This window comes from Limanda limanda, chromosome 11 (genome assembly GCF_963576545.1).
Source record: "Limanda limanda chromosome 11, fLimLim1.1, whole genome shotgun sequence".
Classification (NCBI taxonomy): Eukaryota; Metazoa; Chordata; class Actinopteri; order Pleuronectiformes; family Pleuronectidae; genus Limanda; species Limanda limanda.
In genome coordinates, this window is record NC_083646.1 from 8,754,960 (window position 1) to 8,770,684 (window position 15,725).

Genomic DNA, 15,725 nt, shown 5'->3' on the forward strand with positions numbered 1-15,725 from the left:
CCCCCTGATTGTAACTGACGAGGATGTGTGTGTGTGTGTGTGACACGTACACACACACAATGGGTGCTGTGCTTTGAGTGTTCTGCTCAGACACATGTGACAAGGCTCGGGGTTCATGGCTGATGCCTGTGCTTCTTGATGTGTAATAGTAGCCAAAGTGTTGTGCATGAAGCCCGAGCTATTTATAGAAGTAACAGCTCCTTGTGCCGCATATTGTGTTTGCGAAGGTTGTGAAGCCAGTTTTCACTCGGGCTCCCGACATGGCGCTGGGATTTTGATCAGGTGTCGCTCTTGTTTTTTGCTGATGGTGCAGCAGGAAGAAAAAGCTTCAAGGTGAATTTCCAACATAACAGTTTTGGCCCCTTTGACAAAAAAAAAACCAGGTAGATAATCATGACTGTTATGTCCCAGTGTGCAGTGGTATTTGGTACTTAGGGAAAATCCGAGCTTTTATATTTTTCAACATTTCTCATTGCACAGCCCCTGAGTCATCTGCTGTGTGTTCCCCCAACTGTCACGCACACGCACACACACTATTTAGAGCGGGGGAGACAGTTTCAGTGTGTGTGAGAGGAAGCTCTGCGGATCAGTCAGAGCTGTGAGAATAAAAAACACGGCTTTCTCAAGTCCTTGCTTCAGGTGTCGTGCTGTAGCATAAACATGCCATTACTGTCTGCAGAAACACCACGAGGAGAGAGAGAGAAGCTGCTCGGCCCGCCACCTCCTCCCCAGCTGAATTCCCAGCATGCCCTTTGGCAGTCATTTGAGGTGGAGAGGATTCTGAGAACTCGGCTACAGATTAATTCAGCTGGATTTCTTTGTCAGGTTGATGTTTAGATCGTTTTTACAGATTGTGCAATGTCCTGGTTTGCAACACATGAGCAGATTTGTCTGAGTTATGTATCTAATGCCTGAAGGAACTGGTCAGCCATGGAGGTCATGTTTTTGTTTGGGTTTGTCTGTTAGTTTTCAGGATCACGCTTTAACTACTGGACTGATTACCATAAAACTTAGAGGAAAGATGCAATATGAATCAGGGAAGGAACAATTAAATGATGGTGCAGTCAGATCAGAGTGTTGATCCAGAGGTTCCCAAAAAACTATTTAATATTAAAGCATTTTGCACCATATTTTCCCAAAAACCTGGCATGTTCATGAGACTTATATTTATGACAAAGATCAATCCAGGTCTAGTGAATTTAAATGTGGTTTCATAGGGGACTGTCGGGCCTTGGCGGAGGAATGCACCCTTCTACTTCAGAATATGTTAATCCTCAAGGATTCAGAGCTAATTATTTTAAGGATATGAAGAGAAAAAAAGTAAAGTGGAGTCGCATCCGAGAAGAACTGTGACATCTCCGGGAACAACTGGTCCCCGAAGTGTCCGTTTGTTTCTTTACTTGGAAACTCTGTTTGTATCACATGACACCGACGGCTACGGATTTGTCTCAAATCAAATTAGATTTCATCACTTTCCGTAAACGAGGCCTCGGACCTGCTTCGCTCGCTGCTCTCCTGTGACTCTCGGTTGGGAGATCATATCTGCCGAGAACTCCGTCTCGACCCACCACCACCACCCTCCTCACCCCAACACACTCGGACCCCACGAGCTACAGCTGGTGGCGAGCCAACTCGTGTCAGGATTGTCTTGCGAGGAGTCTTGGTCACATGGCAGCGGCGTGGCAGGCTTTAATCTCTCAGTGAAGAGGAAAGGAGGCAGAAATCTCACATCAACGCAGAAAAACAATTTAGGAAAGCGTGCACATGACTTTTCTTGGCATAAACACGCTGCTTCTTTGGGTATATTTAGATTCCACCAACAGGATAACGCTTGTAAAACCCGACAAGAACTGCTCTCTTGTATGAATTCCACCCGCCTGTTACTCTGTCTTTGGTAGCATGTGCTTGCCACTGTCACCAGATTAGCACGCAGGCTTAAAGCCCTGCACACAAAGACACTGTGTACAGAACATAGCTTGGACTAATTCGGTTTCCCTCTTTTCTGACCTGCGAACCTGTAATTCTCCTGCACTGAGACAAACCGCTTCCCTGCTCCTGGAAGCTGTGACTTATCATGTTTGTTGACACCGTGGCATTGGAGTCTGCATTATGTTGAGCAGTGAGGTGCAATAACAGGAACACTGTGGTTGATTTAACACCCTCCTTGACACTTTTTCAGCAAGAAAAAAAAATCACATTTAAAGCTTTAAAAGTGTAATATTAGTTTCACAGTTCCTTATTAGATTATTCGACATTGCACCGCAGTGTTGCTGTTCCTGTGTCAGCTGCTTGATAAATGTTAGCATTTCTTTATAATCTGCTTGGCAGGGTTCTGACACATCGGAATGTCAAACACTGAGGCAGGCCCCGAGATTATATTTGGTGTGAATTACACGATAAAAACCAATTAAATTCTGGGGGGAAAAAAAACATATCGAGTAACAATTTTTTTATCAATATGACTGGAGGTCTCTCGAGGCGTTGAGATAACACCAAGGGTTTAGTTTCTGCCACCGCTGTGAAAAAAAAAACGCTTCTCCTGCTCAGTTTGGCTCGAGCGTGTAAATCACACAAGCCTTAAATATTTACCACCTTTAGACATTGTTGGAACACCTCGATGTGCTTGAGCCGCCTCGCCGGAGACGTGTCAGCTGTGTGCAGCAAAATAAATTATTTACAACCCCCCCACCCACCCACCCTCTGTTTTTACTTCAAAGAGCTGGCAAACCATTCAACCCCAGATTTGGGGGGGGGGGGGGGTGGCGGTGGTCAGAGGAGGAGTTGCTCGTCACTAGGCAACCTCGGTGTCACCTGCACCGACATGCCGGGACCAGCCGCTTCCCTCTGGAGGCCGCAGGTACAGAACTGCATTTAAAAGCCTCTTCAGCTGGATTCATATGGAAAACAAAACAATTACAGCTAAACTATGCAGCTCCAGGAAAGAAAGTGTGATGTGATTATATTGCTTTTTCCCTCGTTGCAGGGAAGAAGAGGGTTTTTTCCCTTTTTTTTTCTTTTGTCACTTACAAGCTAAGTCCCCGAGCTTTACTTCGACTAAAACGAGCCCAGAAGCACAACAGTGCATCGACTGATGTCTTCCAGAAGAGGCCTGTTGCATAGAAATATCTTGTGATGTGTGAGCCGAGGGGGGGCTTAAAGGAAGGGGAGGGCGAGAGCAGCGTCCAATAACATCACAAGTCAAGTGGAGGAGGCCGACTGTTCAGCTAGAAAATCAGGAAGTTCGGCTTGAGCAACATGTCCACTGGATGAACCCTGCCCCCGAGGGATCTGCTGTTTATTTACCCCCTGCCAGCACACGCACGTACGTGCACGCCGCCACACACACACTCACACAAAGACACAACATCACCACAAAAACGTGACAAAAAAACCTCCAAACGCTCTTGTTAAAGCAGACGAGTTGAAACACGCTCTCTCTCTCTCTCTTCACACACACACAGACAGATACGTGCCCATTGTTGTCGATAATAACTCATCCTCTCAACTGGGAAACTCGAGTGCAATTCTCACTTTCACTGTGTGTGTCAGTCTTTTGTTTTTACAGTCATTGACACACATGGGAGATTCTTGAAGCGACACGTGTTTTTCTGTACATCTCAAAACTAACACACAAATTGAGAGGTAACACTCACATTTAGTCTTTTGGACAAAATCTCCAGGATTTAAGTTGCATTTGCTTCCTGATCTTTCACTAAAGTCTGCCAGCGCTCGGCAGGAGCTGCTGTAAGGATCACAACGACCACAGTTGAGACATAAACCCTTTATCTTCGCCTGGCTCCACACTGATACTGAGGCATCCCTGTCTGCCTGTTTGATCAGCTTGTGTGCTGATGCTGTGCGTGTGCACGTGAAGACCTGGCCATGCGTGACAACAGCAAATGACCACCTATCTGTCGCCCGGCACTGAGGCTGAGATTACCTCCAGCTCAGGCTTGGCACCAGCTGTACCTGAGCCTGGAAAGAGGGAACCAGACAGCATTAAATGCACAGAGGTGTACGGCTCATCTACAGATATTGAGCAGAAGAGAGGAATGTGCATAATGTTTATTGAAGGGTTTTCGATGGAGTCATAAAAGGATTGAGGGAAAACCCAGCTGAGAAATCCCCGAAGAGCGAAAAAAAAGAAAAAATCCCTCCACCTAATTTCTAATTGCCGCCTGGAGAAATCCTTACATTTCTTTATCTTTTGTCTCTTTCACTCTTGCCTCTCGATCAGAATGTGGCTTTCGGTCTGTGACTTGTATCGAGAAACGCCGCCACAGGAAGCGTGTGTTTCGAAGCAGTTGCTGTGGGTGGGCTGGGAAACGAGAGAGCAAAAAAAAACAGAAGCAACTGTAAATGTCTCGGAGTGTCCCACCCTGCTTAGCCTGCGTCTAGACCGGCCTCTCGGAGCGGCAGTCATAACAAGGGATTGGGAGAGCAAACACGGGCTGTTTGGCGTGTTTAGCCATTCGCCCTACGGAGTCACCATCAGGCAACCGAACCTCTGCATTTAATTGGGGCTAAACAAGGAGCTTCGCGGTGTAGCATGCAATTATGAGATACACCAGGAGACAGAGTTCCGAACCGTGTGCCAGCGTGCCCCATGTGCCGCGCACCAGAAGACCATCTCACCAGATTGGCACCGGGGCGAGCGACCCGCCACCGTCACTGAGCGCCGCGCCAAGGCTGCTGGCCTACTTATGAGCCATTCTCTAGATAGTGTCAAGCCAAGAAAATACACACAGGCATTCTTTCTCTAGTTGTGCAGACACTCTGAGGCGTAATGCATCGCTAAACCCTTACCCTAAAATTAACCATCACAACTACATACCATACGCTAAACCTTAATCTGCAGCCTTAACCTTATTCTAACCTAAAAAACAAGCCTTAACCCTTAAAAATGACTTTAAGAGGACCCTGGGAAATGTTCTCACTATGGATTTCGGAGGAAAATAGGTCCTCACAACCATAGAAAGACATAAACGCACACACCCTTTTGTTATTTGAAACAAGCCCATATTCGGGGTTGACCTATTTCTGGCCAGATCCTCCCTGTTACCTTTTTTAAAATGGCCTTTAACACAATTGGACGAGTGAAGAATAGTTTCAGCCGATATAAGAGCGGACCTGATTTGGATACTGTGCAAACTCCATTTCTGGTTTGGAACGACACACTCTCATCTCACCTCCTCCTCCCCTTGTTGCTGGTGACGCTGCTGAAGATGCCTTTGTTGACGATGTGAAAAGCTAAATGTGGCGGTGACATTCCCAACATGACCTTAATCAGGCGTTTTCATGGCCCGCAGGCACAAAACAATCCAGCAAACTCACCCACCGCAGAGAATCTCTTTACCCTCAATTCACAATGAATGCAATTAGACCAGGAAAGTAGTTTTGTTCCTGCGACTGTTGCGGTGTGAGCGGTGGGGAATTTGTTGTGGGTTGGTAATTTGTTAAACGATGTTATTGTTTAACGGCAGAACGTCTTGTTTTTTTACTGGCCATCTGCTGTGTGACCTGGGAAAAATAGAGCACAAAACCTTGTTTCTTCAGATTCCGCTACACCCCAGTAGGAAAGACAACACCTTAATCTGCCTGTTTGTTTACACTGACACAAACAAGATTGCCTCCCCAGTGTGATTTTACATAGCATGCTGGCGTGACGAGCAAAACAACAGCGTCTGTCCCACTTACGCAGACATTGATTCGTCTCTGACTGACTCGGCTGACGGCATTAAAGGTGGAACAACAATACTCCTCCACATCCAACGTCTTTACTGTTGTATCATACAGAACGGCGAGATGGAATAAAGGCTGAACATTCCCGCCTCGAGCTGGCCGTGTAAAAGAGGCTACTGGCTTTGAGCCAGGGCTTACAAGCTTTAAGTCACTTAAACCCCCATCAAGGTACGCATTGTTTGCCCCCCCTCCCCTCACTCACTCACGTTACTCTTTACACACAGCGAAGAAACAAATGTTTTGGGCGCCACCGAGAAACCAGTGTCATTCAAATCCGATGCTGCTGCCGTGACAACCTTTATAGGAATGTTGACTACCTTTAATGTCAGGGCACGGGGTCCGCACCCGAACTAAATGTTACACGGTGAAGCTCCGTTTGAAAATCGAGTCCCCTGGGAAGTCATATCAGATGCATACTGACTTAATACACTGCTCTTTTTTTCAGTAATTATCACCATGTGTCAATCACGCTCCTGCAAGCGACACTGGGCCTGTTTAGCGAGGGAGACTGAGCAAACAGCGCCCGTCAAGCTGAGCATGACCTTTTCCTGATATCATCAAATGGTTGGTTACCAAAGAAACGCCACGTGTAGCTAAATATCTGACGAGGGAGGAATGGTTGTCATTTTTTTTGTCCAAACACTCGCAGGAAACTCTTTGTCCTTGGGTCCTACAGCGACCGAGCCTGATTGGACGAGTGGTTGTGGAGAAAAATCGAAAGACAGACAGAGATTCCTCCATTAAAAAGGCAGGAGCTGGGCTAATGAAAACCCGGGAGATTTAGAGCAGAGTAGATATCCCTCCTCAAAAAGCATAAATATTACATCTGCTTTAACATTTCCAGCCCAGACTTGAGAGAAACTGAGGTTTCCCTTCACCCACAGGTTGACCTTAGCACTTAGCTGGCCCTCCACAGCCCAGGGGGAAGAGCTGTGCAATGAATGGAAAAGCAGGCCACACTTCTAACCAGGCCATCTTTATTGATCCTCAAAACCCCTTTTCACAAAGACCATCCCCCCATCTTGACCACAAAAAAAGGGGACAATATAAACAACCAATAAATAAGAATCTGCGTGATTAAGGCGGTTCTACAGCTCCAATAGAACACAACAGTGTGGACATGTTGGAGTTTTACAGCTTCATACAGTACAAGCAGTAGATTTTCAAGAACATCACATCTAAAAAGGCAGCACTTTACCAAAGTGAACCATTTTTTAAATCGGGATGAGACTTCCATTCAAATGACATAACATGTACTCGTGTGGGGTCTGACTTTACTGAGAGAAAATTCTGGCTCCTTTAAGATTACCTTGTCGTTTTTTAATATCAGGCCAAATAGAACGGGAAATAAAACCATGAGCAGGGAACTTAAATTTAATTTCCTCCCCCATTTACTCTCAGGAAATAAAAATAAAAAACATTAAAACCACTTGGTTCCCATAATGGAGACGGGGGTTGTTCTTTATATCAGTTTTCTCAGTCAGGGATAAATAAATACGCCTTTTTACTGGTAAACTGTGGTGGAGTCTTGGAAGCTACACAGTGTCAAAGCATTGTTCAAAGTGGCTTTTTCAGAGAATTTCAGCATTAAGTACATTCATGTCCAGGAAATGGGAGAAGTGGAACAACAGGCCTTAAAGCCAGCCACCCCCTCTGGCCACAAGCACACGCGAGACTGTGCATTCACCACGGATATCCAAAGTTCTCTTCTGTGCACCTGGGCCTCAACTCGCTTTATTTGTAAAGGGAGGAGCCTCCAAATTAAAAAGAGGAGAGACGAGCACCCGTTATCCATCCTGGACGATTCTCACTCTCCTGTGTCCGTTTGTGCCTCCTGGCAAACCAGGTCCTCTCAGCAGCTCACGGTGCTGGGCTGCTGTTTGCTGACAAAGTCCGAAATAAAGTCAAACTCATTCTGGCCCAGGAAGAGTTCTGGCAGCTCTTGGACCCGGTCCAGGCCCAGCTCCATGACCAGCGAGGTCAGGACCTCCTCGTCGATCATATCCGCATCCATGCCGTTCAGTGCCAGGGCCGGCCCGGCCATGTGCTGCATGCTAGCCAGCTGAGCCGGGTTCACACGATACTGTGTTGTGGGCCCCATGTGGTTCCCCCCCATAGGCCCCAGTGGGTGTCCGTGGTACTGGGTGTTGAGTTTCTGCAGCTGCATGCTGGCCATGAGCTGTTGGGACGTTAACCCTCCATTCACAAACTGTTGCTGCTGCTGTGGGTGCTGCTGTTGTTGTTGCTGCTGTTGTTGTTGTTGCGGGTGCTGTTGTTGTTGCTGTGGGTGCTGCTGCTGCTGCGGGTGCTGGGCTTGCTGCTGGTGCTGGGCTTGCTGCTGGTGTTGGTGCATGTGATGCTGCTGCTGCTGTTGGGGATGCTGCTGCTGCTGCGGATGATGCTGCTGCTGCTGTTGTTGGGGCTGGCCATTGTACATCATGTTACCTGAGGTCATCTGGTGGTGACCCATCTGGGCTCCGTTCAGCTGTCCGCCCATGGGCCCGCCCACCATGCCCTGCCGCTGCCTCATGGCGGTCTCCATGTTGGCCTGGGCGCCGCCGTAGTGCATCATCTGGCCGTTGGGCAGCGCCCGCATGCCCTGCTGGTTGGCATGCTGCTGGTGACCCGCCTGCAGGCCGCCGTTCATGCCCATCCTGTAACCGTGGAGACTGGCGCCCGCTGAGTTGTGATTCATGGGCATCATCAGATGGTCTGCCATGCCTCCTGTCTGGGAGCAGAGGAGACACAGTTATGAGATCAGTGATAAAAAAACAACACATTGGTTACGGCTGACATGACGTGCACATATTTACACGTCCATGTGATTCACTATCAATCTGGTTACAGCTACACAACAATGAGGTTAATGTTGTCATGTGTGCTTTATATTATCTCTGTGCTTCAAACCAGTTCCTTATCCAGACTAGTGACCTTTCTCTACGGTGACCACAAGCTTCACCTGTAACAAAGGCACATTTTTTCCCTTGGAACGACCCAATCCCCACCTCAAGTTAAAACCAGTGGAAAATGCTTCCGGAAAAATGGAATATCTGCACCACTGAAGCCCCTTCCTACCCCAGCCTCCCCTCTTTGTGCCCGGGAGGTTATGAACGCCCCGGGTTTGACATCACGGGTCCACATACATTGTTTGGGTGCGTGTTGGAACAGCTGGGATCATTCGTGCACGGAAAGGATCGACACAAAAAAAACGCGTGCATGTCGTAATAATGCGTTGCTTTAAATCCCATCTTCTATGTTGCACGCCAGGGGGGTGGGTGGGTGGTGGGGGGGGAATCGGTTACATTTTACGCACGTAAGGTTGCAACAAAGAAACGCTGACATCATGCAACATCTCCAACACACCACAACAGCTGAATCGCCACATTTCTCTCTTAACAAGGCAAGAGGATCCAACAAAGGGCTCCTGGTCTCCTGCGATCACGCACCGACCCCCCGACTGCTCACCGCCCCCCCCCCACCCTTGAGAAGCTGCGGACTCACAGGATCCGTTTGTCGAGTTTGAAACAGGAGGAATGCAAACAATGGAGCGAGGAGCGAGCAGCAGCAGCAGCCACAGAGGACCCGAAAGGAAGAAGACAATACCAAAAAAAGCCTCGGGTAGAAATCCAGAATCCACTCACCCTTTTCCTCTCCGTTTCCACAAAGTTGCTCGACTTGGCGTCAGCTCCTGTGCGTAAAAGGACACACTGGTTTCCTCTGCAGGGGCGCCGCTCCTCACTGGTTTCTCCACTGGGTTAGTCCACTGGGTTCCGCTTCATGCTCAGGCTGGTTGGACGGGGGGGGGGTGCACAAAGACTTGCCGCATCAGATCTTGAAAACGACTGCCTATTTTCTGGGTCAACTCAGGGATTATGTACATGTAAAAAGCTCAGAGGAAGGCAGCCGGGGAGAGGTGGAGCCTCGGTCCTGCCTCTCCTTTGTTCCTATTGGCCCTACTTAATATAATTGTGCATGGGCGTAGAAAGAAAAAGAGAGAGAGGGGAGACAGAGACACAGAGGGAGAGAGAGAGGGAGAGAAGGGGGCTGTTGGAGAGCTGTGACACTGTGGCTAATTTAAATATCCTCCTCCCCTCCGATTCTTTTTGAAAGAATATTTGAACATCTTGTTTGTCTTCATGAGTAACTGCTGCTGTCTTCACTTTGTGCAATACAGGATTTGTCCATCATCTTAAGACATAGATAGATAGATAGATAGATAGATAGATAGATAGATAGATAGATAGATAGATAGATAGATAGATAGATAGATAGATAGATAGATAGATAGATAGATAGATAGATAGATAGATAGATAGATAGATAGATAGATAGATAGATAGATAGATAGGTAGGTAGGTAGGTAGGTAGGTAGGTAGGTAGGTAGGTAGGTAGGTAGGTAGGTAGGTAGGTAGGTAGGTAGGTAGATAGATAGATAGATAGATAGTTAGGTAGGTAGGTAGATAGATATATGGATACATAGATAGATACATAGATACATACATAGATACATACATAGATACATACACAGATACATACATAGATAGATATTTGTTTTTATGTCTATCTATGTTTTATGCATGTATATAAGAGTCACTATACATGTTTGTTTGTATGATAGATAGTGTATTTTATTATCTCTGTATTATGCATGTATGTAGGAGTCAGCCAACATTTGTATCTGATAGTAAGTGCCAAACATACCTGCCATAACATTAGGCTAGCAATTCATGTTCCCAATTTGACTGCACCAACTTGTTTATTTGGCCTGTGTGTGTTTGTGTGTTACTCAGTGTGTGCCTGTACACTTCATCTCCAGGATGACTGAGATCACTGTTGGTCCATGTGACCCACCAGTCTGCTGTGTTCGCCTCAGCCAGGCAGCAGAGGGAGGGCAGAGGAATGTAGCCTGTGTGCTATTCTAGGCCACACTGGCTGCAGCAGCGGCAGTGTAACTACTGCTGTGCATGTGTGTGTTTGTACCTCCACTCTGCAGATGCACACGTCTCTTGATTGCCCACTTCAGGACAATGACCTCTTGCCTGCAATTGCAAATGAATGGAACCTCTTTGAGAGAGAGAGCCAATCCATTGTCGGGGGAATTTGTCTATAAATGGGCAACCACTGGCAGGCGCTTGTCATTGTCTGACATTGTCCGGCCACTTTAAGCCAGTGTTAATAAGCCACTCCCAGGTGTTGGGTGCTCTCTGAGAAACTCACCCAGCTAGTCAGTCCAAAACACAACAGAATCAACATAAGGCTTTGTTGTGCTGTGATGAACTCAGCTCACTTGTTTTAGCATTTGTGTTCTACAGTCTGTGACCATTTGACAAGCTGTTGAATTTTAAAAATCCATTGAAAACCTCTTTGTTGTGTAACCCAGGGCCAGAAGCTTCTAATGGTGTCATTTTGCACTACAGAACAAGTAATGTGCCCAAATCCTCTGGAGCTCACCACTCACATGACTGTGTCTCTTTAAAACCTGAGACATTCAAATGGAATTCCAGACAGTCGTGACTGTGGTGAAAGTTATGTGGTTTGTAATTATATATCCATTGTGTTGTTTGTGATTAGGTAATGGATGCACTGCAGTCGGATCACCTGAAGGCTTTTTTTTTTGCTGTATTTTTCATAGATTTATCCACACCGCTGACTGTAATCTATGGTTTAAAGGATGAGCATCCACAAAACTCGTCTTAAGCCGTCTATTGATTTCTATAGTCATGCGAGAGTGTGCCTTTTTGCTTGCATTTCAAGGAGAAAGGGCAAGAAACAGAGATCCGGCTACGTTGTCGTTGAGTCATTCTGCTGGTTTTGCTTGTTTACACTACACCAAACAAAGTTGTCATGTTGCTGCCACAGTGATTTTAAATAGCATGATGGTATTTTGGAATCAGAGGCGTGACGTGTAACATTGGCATCCTGTCCCACCAGCCTGGCTCTCTCCTTAACATACACATGAACTGTGACAACCTCGAGGTGGAACTACAATTACGCCCGTGCCGTATCCACGCCTACTATGCAGAACAACAATGCATGTTAAAGGAACATTCCCACATTTAATAGGGCTCGGCTACAACCAAACTACTGTAGAGGTTTAAAATGTGTCTTTGTATTGACATTTTCTATTGTCGTCATAGATTTTGAGCGACAAACAGAGAACGCTGGTGGCTTCCTTTTAGTTTCGATATCTTCAGGCCTGCATTGTTGATGGGCATAAATGCTGACATTTTAAAATGATAATGTAGTCTCCCTAATTCGCTTCCTGATTGGTTCCTATTAGTCAAAACCTGATGTATAACAGTGAATACATGGATTTGCTGTCACTGTAGGTCCACTGAAAGAAATCTCTTCTCTTACTATTCGACATTGCTGTTCGTAGTATTATCTGTAACCAGCTGTGGATAATCTGGTTCCTGTTTACATTCTGCATGCACATACCTGCTGTGGGTCACATATTTGTGTCAATGCATCCTCAGCAAATCACTGTGGGTAAAAAGCAGGCGTTCACCATCGTACTGGTCACATCATCTGCACACTGTCTGTGATGGGTGACTTTAATATTTCCAGATATCTTTCAGCTTCCTACCCAGGTCGTTCATGTAAGACTTTAAGAAAGACGATGTTCATTGCCCTTCAACAGGGTCTGGGAACGTGTGGAGAACGTTGTGTAGTGGATCTCTGTTGGATACACACTGAGGAAACATCTGCAAGATGACACATGTGACAACAGACCACATCCCTGGGTCTGCAGGTAAGTAGAGGAGAGTTTTAAAGAAATGTAACACCAACTACCAGAGAACAAGGAAGTGGAACCAGATATTACCTTCGGCCGCCGAACAACAAGCCAACTCTGTTTGGTTTTTCCTACTTGTGCATTCCAAACACACGTAATGACAGATGAGGGATCAGCTGTGGACGTGCATTGTCCTAGTTGCACACAGGATGAGGCGTTGCTTCTGCATCTGGGTCATATCATCTCACCAGTCATTACCTCTCTTCTGAATCTTTGATTAGGGTTAAGATACACTCAAATTATGTTGCTTGTCGGTTTGTATATTTTTTATTTTTGTAAGCGAGCAGACACAAAAACTACTGGATGGTTTACAATGGAATTTAGTGGAAGGGATGCAGTGGGGGTCAGGGGAGGAGCCCACTTTATTTTGGTTCAGATCTGTTTCAGTGGGTGGATCCATTTCCTCTCAATGTCTCTTACATTGCAGGATTGGACGATTTCCTTGATTTCTTAGATAATAATTCATGGGAATTTTGTTCAGATCCAAATAAAAGAGAATGTGGTTTCATAAGGGGAATGTTGGTTCTATGTGGAGGTATGTACTCTACTAGGGGCCATTCTGGTTTCATTTGACTTATCCAGAAACTGAATGAAGATTTTCCTCATAATATAATTGATTTACTTGAATTATAAAAGTAGCACTTCCTGTAATGCTGTATTTACTCTGTGTTCTATGAGATGACTTATCATGTGAGATCAGATGGACAAAGTGACAGGAAGCTCTTCACACTATGAGCTACAGTAATCATCAACCATGAGATACGGCCCTAATTGCTTGCAAGTCATCTTCAATCTGTGTCAGCAACAACTAATAGCCACTGATCTCAGACCAGCTGACTCAATCCTACCCACCTGACTAATCCTGCCAGCTCTGTCTCTGCCAGCGATGACTGGCAGTGTCAGCACTGCATCCAACCTCGTGGCTGCTGCTGCAGACGAGTGGCTTGATAGAGGTGGAGCCATGTGAGTGAGAACTGTGAGAGAATGTTGCCACATCCTTCAAACGAATTGGTTTCGAATGCATCAGATGAATGCATCATATCTATAACCCTTCCTGGAAAACAATGTGGTAGCTCATTTAGGATAAAACAAAACGGCATGCGGTTTAATTCCTGGAAATTATTTTGGCTCAAGGAGGAAATTCTCAAATTTCCAGTGCTTCTAATTATGCTGATCTATGAATTCAATACTTTTCACTTGTTGCATTCACTGGACTTAATTAGCTGGACATAAAATTCTTTGGACAATACTTGAATATAAATAGCCAACTTCAAACAATCCTGTAAGTTTGCCCTGAAGATCTTAATTCAACACATGAATGGACGTAATTACTTTGAGCCTGCATTCTTTTATCATTGCTACACAGAATCAACATGAATGGAAAAGCCACATTCCCCCCCCTTAGATGTGAAACCAAAAGTCAGTTTGCCTCCCTCTCCCTCTCTTGGTGTGGGGGAGGGTTGTTATTGTTCTGGTAAATGAGAGAGTCTCTATAAATACTCCCAAGGCTTCCTTCTCCATCTCAACCACCAATCAACAGACACGGTTGGGCCGAGCAGCTGAGAGAGGGCAACAAGCCTGAGTCAAGGCTAACGGGGGAGGGAGGGAGGGAAGGAAGGGAGTGGGGGGAGGGTCTGACTCAAACATACCGTGGGGGAGAGAGGGGATGAGGGATGTTGGAAGAAACTGCCACTCATCACAGACCTGCAGGCCACAAAGTTTTTTGGGGGGAGTGAAGCCTGAGAGAAAGTAGTGATTTGGTTGGGCGGGGGTGGTCACGACAAACCACATGAGAGGAAGTTTCCAACAACTTTTTTGAGTGATGAGCACTTTTGCTCCATAAGTGCCGCCGTGACTTCCTTCCTATCAACTTTACTGTTTGACAGCGTTGCACTTGACTGGTTGTTTTTTACATTCTGACGTTGTGCCGCTCGAAAAGCTTCTGTGGGACTTAACTTTATACGACTTGTAACAGGATACGAATAAAGACGGATGTAGTAAATACAAATGGGCTTATAGATTGTCCATAAGGAAGAAATAGAGCCAATGGATGCAATTTATTACATAAAATAAAATCTGCTATTGCTTTTTGTTTTGCTTATTTTCAGCTTGCTCAGTTGTATTGATTTAATATCCATGAAATATTAACATGGCTTCATCATAGCACAGCACCCCAATGATGCACTGTCTGAATGTGTGTGTGAATGAGTGAATGGAAAGAAACCTTCACTGCAAAGCGCTGTGAGTGGTCATCAACACTAGAAAAGCTCTTTATTAATACAAAGCATTTACAAAATAGAATTTGTTCTGGGTTGGAGAAATGGTTGTAAGGCAGAAGTGTTTATATCTAATTCTGAAACGCCACATTCGACAGATGATGTGAAAATCCATAGAGGTGAGACATGGTTTAGGTTAACTGCGAACAGGATCCTTATACTGACACCTAAAGAGTCAGTGAGCTTCCAGATAAACCCACTTGTCAAATCGTCATATATTCAGCATCTGACAGTGTAATAATAGAATTCTTACCTCGGGGGCTGAGACCCAGCCGCCTGGTTATTCAAGAAAAAAACTAGTTTATCGGGTCTGTATGGGTGAGCAGTTTTATTGGGTACTATAAATTGTAATAATAGATTATTTTAACAACTTTAAGATAAGGTGATTTGTTACATTTACTTTTATTTTAACCGGGAAATAAAGTCCTAAGAAAATAAGTCTAAAACAAGCAGTGTAAATGTCACAAAACTCCCTGATTACTGTCAAACTTTCACTTCTTCAGTTAAACCCGAGTTAAGATATTAATATTTGCATATTCAACCCGACAAAGCCACTTTCCCACAGGTCACAGAAACCAACACTCAATAAGTTCTGGCTTTTGTTTGCAATGGGAGTGATAACAATCAGAATTCACTCCCGGGTCAAATGACTCTGCATTAGACACAAGTAGTTATTGGCTCTGGCTCCGTTTGGCAGTGATTGAAACATGGCAGCCTGGTGTACGTGCTAATGTCTTCTTCATCTCCTTTACTTTGACAGTCTAGCCAATGACGGGCCTTTTTTATCAGGATGTTAAGATGCACTTTGAACTTCTGGAAGTTGAAGTGGAAATAACCATGCACGTTTGTGTAATTGATGTTTATTACATCTTAGGAACAACTTGCATCAGCGTTTTTTTTTTTTTTTACATAAC

At 45.4% G+C, this 15,725-nt stretch overlaps 1 protein-coding gene across 1 annotated transcript; it reads right to left on the reverse strand.

The window, feature by feature from the left end:
* Positions 1 to 6,702: 6,702 nt before the first annotated feature.
* On the reverse strand, positions 6,703 to 9,664 carry cited4b (Cbp/p300-interacting transactivator, with Glu/Asp-rich carboxy-terminal domain, 4b). The gene is made up of 2 exons (XM_061080645.1): positions 9,384 to 9,664; positions 6,703 to 8,470 (listed from the first exon to the last, which is right to left on the reverse strand). Exon 2 carries the CDS (start codon positions 8,459 to 8,461, stop codon positions 7,595 to 7,597), a length of 867 nt encoding a protein of 288 aa, XP_060936628.1. The 5' UTR covers positions 8,462 to 8,470; positions 9,384 to 9,664; the 3' UTR covers positions 6,703 to 7,594.
* Between the last annotated feature and the right edge of the window lie 6,061 nt (positions 9,665 to 15,725).

Bases quoted from the DNA above. Each gene is read 5' to 3' on its own strand.
- cited4b (XM_061080645.1), bottom strand. From the start codon at position 8,461: ATGGCAGACCATCTGATGATGCCCATGAATCACAACTCAGCGGGCGCC.